Source organism: Acytostelium subglobosum (assembly GCF_000787575.1).
Source record: "Acytostelium subglobosum LB1 DNA, scaffold: scaffold57, whole genome shotgun sequence".
Classification (NCBI taxonomy): domain Eukaryota; phylum Evosea; class Eumycetozoa; order Acytosteliales; family Acytosteliaceae; genus Acytostelium; species Acytostelium subglobosum.
In genome coordinates this window covers 280-8,385 of record NW_012236476.1, presented here as the reverse complement: position 1 = coordinate 8,385, position 8,106 = coordinate 280, and the positions used below count along the sequence as shown (strand labels likewise).

General features: G+C 47.8%; 4 protein-coding genes across 4 annotated transcripts; 1 reads left to right on the top strand and 3 right to left on the bottom strand.

Annotated features, from left to right (window-relative positions):
- Positions 1-832: 832 nt before the first annotated feature.
- Positions 833-1,111, bottom strand: SAMD00019534_126310 (hypothetical protein; the record flags this gene model as incomplete). The annotated part of the gene is made up of 1 exon (XM_012892146.1): positions 833-1,111. One exon carries the CDS (start codon positions 1,109-1,111, stop codon positions 833-835), a length of 279 nt encoding a protein of 92 aa, XP_012747600.1.
- A 1,053-nt stretch (positions 1,112-2,164) lies between these two features.
- SAMD00019534_126300 (hypothetical protein) lies at positions 2,165-2,416 on the top strand (the record flags this gene model as incomplete). Its single annotated transcript, XM_012892145.1, has 1 exon — positions 2,165-2,416. The coding sequence occupies one exon, from the start codon at positions 2,165-2,167 to the stop codon at positions 2,414-2,416; it is 252 nt and encodes an 83-aa protein (XP_012747599.1).
- A 283-nt stretch (positions 2,417-2,699) lies between these two features.
- SAMD00019534_126290 (hypothetical protein) lies at positions 2,700-3,248 on the bottom strand (the record flags this gene model as incomplete). Its single annotated transcript, XM_012892144.1, has 2 exons — positions 2,700-3,182; positions 3,240-3,248. 2 exons carry the CDS (start codon positions 3,246-3,248, stop codon positions 2,700-2,702), a joined length of 492 nt encoding a protein of 163 aa, XP_012747598.1.
- A 464-nt stretch (positions 3,249-3,712) lies between these two features.
- On the bottom strand, positions 3,713-7,591 carry SAMD00019534_126280 (hypothetical protein; the record flags this gene model as incomplete). The annotated part of the gene is made up of 1 exon (XM_012892143.1): positions 3,713-7,591. One exon carries the CDS (start codon positions 7,589-7,591, stop codon positions 3,713-3,715), a length of 3,879 nt encoding a protein of 1,292 aa, XP_012747597.1.
- Positions 7,592-8,106: the final 515 nt, after the last annotated feature.

The following is an 8,106-nucleotide window of genomic DNA, read 5'->3' as shown; positions in this document are numbered from 1 at the left end:
AAATGAGGTCGATGGATGTTGAAATGTGATCAATGCGTGCATTGAGGTGCTGGATTGAACAGTACATCTTGGCCACCCAGTACCAACTCCATCGGTTAGCTGGCTAACGCGTTCCATATTTTTATGGTGCATACTGGTGCTTCCCCAGACCATCTGCTGAACGATGACTGACTTTTGAAGGTGTATGCCACCAACACTTCCCGAGCTGAATGACATACTCGACTGGGTTGATGAACGGCGAGTAGGGGGGAAGGTAGAGGGGCTCGATGTTCTTGCACTTGGCCAGTGTCCGAGTAGAGTAGCGTGGTGAATCTTCGCATTGTCCGTGATCAAGCGTGTGTTGGGATAGACCTTCGCCATCAGCTCCAGCAAGAACGCCGAGAAATCCTCGGCATTGGTTCCTGTCTTCTTCAGGGTCGACCCGATTATCTTGTGGTGGACCACACCAGTGTCACCCACAGCGATGATTACAGACAGCCTCCTGGACCTCTCAGGTGCACGGTGACAACGGGGAACTGGCCCAATGGAGCACGACCCTTGGTCCTCTTGTTCTCCAAATTGAAGCCAGTCTCATCAATGTAGACCTTGGGGCGGTTGAGTTGGGCAGGTGTGCAGATCTCGTTGGCGTAGATCGCCCTCTAGTTGATGGTGGTAGGTGTGTTCCAGGTTGACGGGATGTTGAGGCACGACTTCCATGTGAAGTTCATCTGCTTGAGCGCCTTGCCGACAGCACCTTCACCAACTTGGATGTTGAATTTCTCGCTTAGCTCAGTTGCACAACAATTGGCATGCCAAGTTCGAAAGCGTGTAGATCGGATTCTTCTCGATCACGTCAAGAAGGTGGCAGAGCATCGGTGTTTGAATAAGTGGAGCCCTCCCTCTCCTCTTTGGTGGCGGTTGAGTGCCATCGAAGTTGTCCATCTCCCTCACGCTGAACAATCCTTGGACTGCCCAGCCATACAATATATGCGGTCATGCGCATGAGATTGGAGCCAACAAACATGTTGTCGGACAATGTGCAGTTGGTCTTTGATACGATGCTGAAGAATCCATAGACGAGTTGTCCATTCTTGATCGAGTTGTTGGTCAGGGATGTTCGCACGATGGTCATGTTGACATTGACAAGTATGACATGTTGGAGTTACCATCAAAGTATATATCCTTTTTCAACAATGATCCACCATTCTCAATCAATGTTGTCGTGCCACCTATACGTATATTAATGTTATTATTGATGGTGCAGTTTGAGATTACTGATTGCTCGACATTGTTGATATCAATGAGTAGCGAGAAGTATCAACATAGGCTCTCTCACATACATTATTAGACTTAACTACAAACACACTTATCAATAAATGTATCACTTATTCTGTGTATGATCTCAATGTTTATTTGTATGTTCTGCTCAATACCACACTTTGGGGTACCCCGCCGGGCAATCAAAGAGATAATCAGCGTGTTTGTTAATGCGCTGGATGGTACTTCTACTCACTTGGTAGGCTTGGTGGCCTCCTTCCACGTGAGATGATCTTCTCCAACTGCATTGACATGCTTGAAGATCAGCGCCCTTGTCGTGGGTGGCACCGGCTCGAATGGGCGTCTCTCCTTCAAATAGGGCGTAGGTTGAGGAGCCGTCGATTTCCTGTGTTGATCACAATGCAGTGTCAGATCGGAGATGAAGTATAAACCTAGTGACCAAGCACAATATAACTTACGCGTGTATAGTCAACGCCTTTGACTTTGTTTGAGGTGACGAGAGACTCCGATCGGAGTTCAACCTATTTGAAGGAGAGACGACCACCTTCACAGCGAAGTGGAAGGGGCAATCACTCCAGCTGTTTCAAACCACTTTCGAACTTCATCTATGAGTGGGTGTCAGTTTACGGGATTTGAATTTGAAATTGTCGCGGTAACCAGGATTAATAACGGCTGGGTTTTAAAATCCGTCAATGATGGTTGGATGAATGGTGCGTGACACTTATGGTGCGACATAGACAGCTATAAATACGAAGCCCTCTCTCATTGATTCATTCATTCTTATCTCTCTCTTACTTTTATATACATACATACACATGTCTTGAACCTTTGATACCTTGTAGACCCGAACCTCTGTCGCCATGCTGTTGACCGCCGTGTGCCGCCACCTTCGCTGACCTCTGCCGTCATGCTCTCTGACCTCTGCTGTCCTACCGCCATGCTGCCTGACCTCTGCCGCCGTGTTGAACTCTGCCTGCTTGCTGTCCGACTTCTGCCGCCATTCTACTTGACCTCTGCCGCCTGCTGTGTGAACACTACCGTCATGCTGCTCTGTGTGAACATATGTGGTGGCGAAATGCTGAACGACCTCTGCCCCGAACCTATGTCTCCAGCTAGACATGCTGCGCCGCCATTCTGCATCTATGATGATCTGCCCTGAACCTCTTTCCGCATCTAGACTGTTTGCCGCCAGCCCAGAAGCTCCGTCTCCCGCTATGATACCGAGAGGACTTCGCCCCAAGTGCTGACCACTTTCTCTTTGATGCTCACCCATTCTGACCTCTGCCGCCCTGCACTCTGACTTCTGTCTCTAAGCTACCGCCATGTTGTCTAACCATCATTTAATAAAGTGTTAGGAACTATACCATCTCAATTATTCAAATCCATTTAGAGATAGACTATGAGCTGCTAAATGCTATATACAAGTTATACAACATAAAGGTTTATTGTAGATAACCTTGATGATAAGTATCCTCTATGTTGCTGTCTGAACCGGGGTGTGTTGCTGTTGATGAATGCTGTTGAGTATCATATCGATTGTATTCTCCACCATGTTGTTGTTGGTAATACTCCTGTTGTTGTTGGAAGTGTTGTTGATATATTTGTGTATCATAAGGATTGTATTGTTGTTGTTGTTGAGGTGCATGCATTCCACTACCACCACCACCTTGTTGTTGCTGATACTCTGGCTCCACCTCATCCTTGCCCTTTCGATGAAATATACTTCTCTTCTTCTTTTGTTTCTGAGCTGCCTCCTTCTCATACTCAAACTCACCAGGTCCCTCAAAGTATGGGATTGTCGCACCACATGCTGAACAATGCAAGTATGGTTGTCCAGACTTTATCTTTACAACTGGTATAAAGAATAATGATCCCCATGAATCATTCCTGACTAATTGAACTGATTGTAAATGACAATTTGGACACTAATATTATTTGAATTAATATTGATTGATTGATAAATTATTTATAATTATACTTACAACTCTCATAACATTGTCAATTATCTTATTCTTTCCAGTTGTTCCAATTGGTATAATAATAAATGGTAAAAACATTTTATTGTTATAAATAAATATATATATATATTAATTATTATTTGTTTGATTTATAAGTTGTAAAATACATTAATTTATTCTAGAAGAATAGATGAGTAGGTACATAGTGTACACTATTACTTTTATTAATAGGTTATATCTTTGTAAGAGGATATATCTTCGATCCACACATCGACCAAACACCCCCAAACTTTTTCCTAGGAAAAAGTTTATCTCCAAAATAGTCCAAGAAGAATAGATTTCCTAAAATAGTAATTTCCTTTTATATCATTGTAGAGGGAACAACAATAGTTTCGGTTGACTTGACGATGATGTACATTATCGTGAAAAGACCACAATTAAGTTTATTATTATCCGAATGTGTACGGACGGATGGATGTGTGTAGTCAAATGGAAAACTACATTGCGAATGATTTGGACCTGTTTGGAGGACTCTTCTTGCCAGCCTCGCGATTGGCCGCGGTGAGTGATGTGAAGAACGTCTTCTTGGACTGCAGTATCTGCGACAGACTGTTGCGCTTCTGTAACTTGGGTGGTCGATTGCTTGGAGGCGACTGAGGTGGTGAGTTGGAAGGTGGAGAATTGTCCGGTTGCGACTTTGGTGGCGAGTTTGGCGGAGACTGTGACGACTGTGACGACGATGACTGGGACGACTGAGACTGGAGCATGACGATCGATGGCTGTGGTGACAATGATGGTGATGAGGGTGCTGAGTTTGATGCACCATTGTTGTTGCCAACGTTGGGGTACAACTTGCCCGCGGACACTGTACGCAGGAACATCTTGGGATTGCGCAGCCATGGCTTGTCCTCCTTCTTGCGGGGACTCTCTTGGACGGTGGGTATGTTCGACTGTGATTGTGACGATGACGAAGATGTAGGCATTGGTGGCAATGTTGATGGTACGTTGTTGAACTTTGCACTGCCCAACAGATGCTTCTCGGTCAACTTCTGCTTCTTCTTCTTCTCCTTCCTCTCCTTCTTGACGTCCTTGATGAACTTGGCGCCAAGTTGCAGGAATGGCTCATAGCGCATCATCTCATTCCAATTGCATCTCTTGACGAGCCACTCTAGGCATATGCCCCAGATGGACTCGAGTGATGGTGTCCTGCCCCAGCCCACATTGCCATCGAATGAGTATATCGTCTTGATGATCGTCACCAACTTGCTTGGATCCAGTATGCTGTAGAGTAGCACTGAGCTGTACTGCTGCAGTACGGGCAGGTTCAGTGTGTATGCCAGCTTGGACAACAGCATAATGTCAATGACGTCCATAGATGCGTCTGATGCTGGCGATGGCGCGGATGTTGGTCCAGCCTGGAAGGCGCTGTTAGCCGAGGGTATGCAACCTCCATAGATGTACTCGAGCATCACCATGACTGCCTTGTAGCTAGCATCGCCAATGTCGATCACCCAACTGGCTGTCTGAATGTCGCTCAGTGCCGGCGACGAGGGACATGACAGGCGACGCATGGGACTGGTGGTGCCCAGACCGCCGGCGTACGACGAGGACAGGGAGCTGCTGAGCAAGCCGCCCGCCACACTGTTGGTGAGTGAGCCGGCCGGGAAGAGTGCGATGGACGATCTCGAGTTGACTGGATATGACTCAAAGTGTAACTTGAAGAATGTGCAGCGGTTGGCGAGAACGACAGAGTGCGCGTGGGCGACCTGGCCGCCATCAAACACTATCGCGACGTCTGCCGACTGTCTCGAGTTGATCTGCTTGAGCAGGTACTTGGACATCTCAAGCGTGCCCAGACGACCGTTGGAGTGCTGCGACATCGTATCAATGCAAAGGTTGCTCAGCACCTCGAGGTCGCACTGATTGGCAAACTCGAGCAGCTCGCTTAACTTGCCGCTCGTGTTGATGGTCTCGCGAGGGATCTCGCACGTGTAGGCGAACTGGAGGACCGCGCGGAAGATGTCGTAGGACACTCCCTTCTCCACGGGTATGCGCATCAGACAGTTGGGGTTGACCACACTGTTCATTCTCGAGCGTGTGCGGCCGCCTCCGCCACCCATGGTGTCGCTTCGCACGCGACCGCCCGAGTTATAGTCAAACTCGTCATCATACTCGTTGATGCTGGCCATGTGGAAGGCGTGGTAGGACGAAGCGTCGAAGCTGTTGTAACTGTACTGTGAGCCGTAGGTGCCTCCGAACTGGCCACCATAGTAGCTGCCAGTGGTGGCGGCGCATGGATTCATGTGTGATTGGGCGGTTGGCGCGTAGAGTGGCGGCAACTGGCCAGACAACTTCTGATGGCGGATCATGTCGCGGAACAACTTGTATTGTCGCAGAATGACAGAGTGAGCAAAGATGTCGCGGCCTTCGACCAGGAACACGAGGTCGCAGTAGTCGCCATCCAAGGCGAAGCGGAAGTCACTGCCCAGGGGGTCGACAGGAGACTTGGCGTTGTCAAAGAGCGAGCGACCAGCTTGGCTGGGACCGGTTAACTTGGCGTGTCCGTGGCCATGATAGATGTCCACGAGATTGTAAAGGTACTCGACACAGTCAAAGTGTCCAAACATTGAAGCCAGACACAGTGGTGTCATGCCCATGTCGTCAGTGACCGTGGTGCACTTGCGACCAGTGCCCACCAGACACTCGAGGACACGCGAGTGGCCACCAATGGCAGCGGCGTGCAATGGGATACGACCCTTGTTGTCTGGGATGTAGAGCACAATCTCGGACTTGAGTTCCTTCCTCAGCTTGCTGCTGGACGACGAGTTGACGCCACTCAGTGGCTGGGTCGCTTTGTTCTTCTGTTGCTTGCAATAGAATAGGAGCAGATCGATGAAGTTCTTCTTTCCTTGGCGACTGGCAATGTGCAGAGGCGTGTAGCCCTGAGTGTCCTGCGCGGTGATGATAGCGCCGCGCTGCAACAACAGCTCGCAACATGACATGTATGCGTCGATACTGTTCATGGCGCTGTGGCAGTAGTTGATCGAACTAAGCAGGCTTTGGTACGTGGGGCTGTTGTAGATCGTGAGGTGCAGTGGCGTCGATCCGCCCACGTCAATCTCATTGATGTTGCACTTGTAGTCCAGCAAGAGTCGCAAGATGTTGGAGAATCCTTTGATGGCCGCCACGTGAATGGCACTGCGCTGCATCGACCGGTTGGTCGTCGTGACCTTGGCGCCTCGCGACAGCAAAAGCGAGACAATGGCCGTCTGTCCGCGGTCCACGGCAAAGAACAGTGGGGTCTCCTTGTTGTTGTCCTTGATGTTGGGAAGTGAGCCATAGTAGAGCAACACCTCCACGCTCTGTGGATTGGCGCAGGCGGCATAGTGCAGCGGGGTGAGACCGCTGTTGTTGACAGAGTTGACGCGTGCACCGCGCAATACAATGTGGCGAATGGCCAACATCGATCCAATGATGGCCACGCGATGTAGGATGCTGTTGCCATTGGCGTCGCGAGCATTGATGTCCTCCTGATTGATCAAAGTCTTGATCTCCTCCTGCACCAACACCGCGTGTAGCAATGGTCGCTCGCCAATTGACGCCGGTGACTTTTGGCGGATTGGTCTCTGGACACGCGCGCGAATGATTGGCACTGTCGCGGCATTGGTAGAGTTAGCGCGTGATAGTGGTGGCGTCGATGATGACGGTGATGTTTGAGTGAGTGGCGCGGTGGTGGCCAATTCAAAAGTGTTTGCGCCGCCAGATGATGATATTAATGCTCGCTCCAGTGGTGTGGTTGTGTCGGCTGGCGGTGATGATGCGAGGGGCTGTCTTCCAAGGACGCCACTCAACTCCAACTGGCACTCATCAATGATCATTGGTGGACTTGGAGGTGACAGTGATGGCGTCGTCTGTTGCTGTTGTGATGTTGTAGCCATCGCCGTCAACATCTTCTTTATCAATTGTTGATGTTGTTTATCCAATATATTATATTCATCATCATTATTATTATTATTATTACTTGATGATGATGCGCCAGATGATGATCCAGTTGTATTATCTTTGATTATTGGTGTATTGTTCTCCAACATGTATATTGATGGCGTGGTGGAAGTGGCTGCGGCTGATGTGATCTGGATGGCGGCGGCAGATGCCGACTCGAGTCGTGGCGATATGACCAAATGTTGTAACTCTGGCACCAAGAAATTATGTTCTGTTATAGTTGTAGTAGTTGTTGTTGTCGTTGTCTTTGTAGTCATCGTTGTCAAACATGGTCCCTGTTGTTGTTGTTGTGATTGTGACTGTAACTGTGTTTGTTGAAGCTGTAACTGTTGCTGTTGCTGTTGCTGTTGTTGATCCAAGTATCCCTTGTCCATAATATAATATAGTATTTATGTATGTTTGATTGATTGATTGATTGCGCTAAACTAATTTGATGTGTGAGTGTGTGAGTTAGTTTGATTGACCTTTGAGTTTCCAGTTTCCCTGGAATTATTTAAATTAATTTTTGATGACCATACACTTGATAATAATAAATTAATGGGAATAATAAATATATTAGAGATAAATAGATAGATATATAAATAAATAAATAAGTTTATGTGATTGTGATGTGATGGAGTGATATTGAGTGATTGATTGATACGCGGAGATATAAGGTTGGTTGATTGATTATTGGTGGTGGGTGAAGGGATGGATGGATGGAGGTTGTGAAGGACGTGTAATAGTTTGTTGTGTGATGTTGTTGTCGTTGCTCCTGTTGCGATGTTGTTGTTGTTGTTGTTGCGATGTTGTTAGTGTTGGTGTTGTTGCTGTTGTTGTTGCACTCTGTTGAGTTGATGAATGAATGAATAAATGACAAGAGTGTTATAAGGTAATCTGTACTTTATAG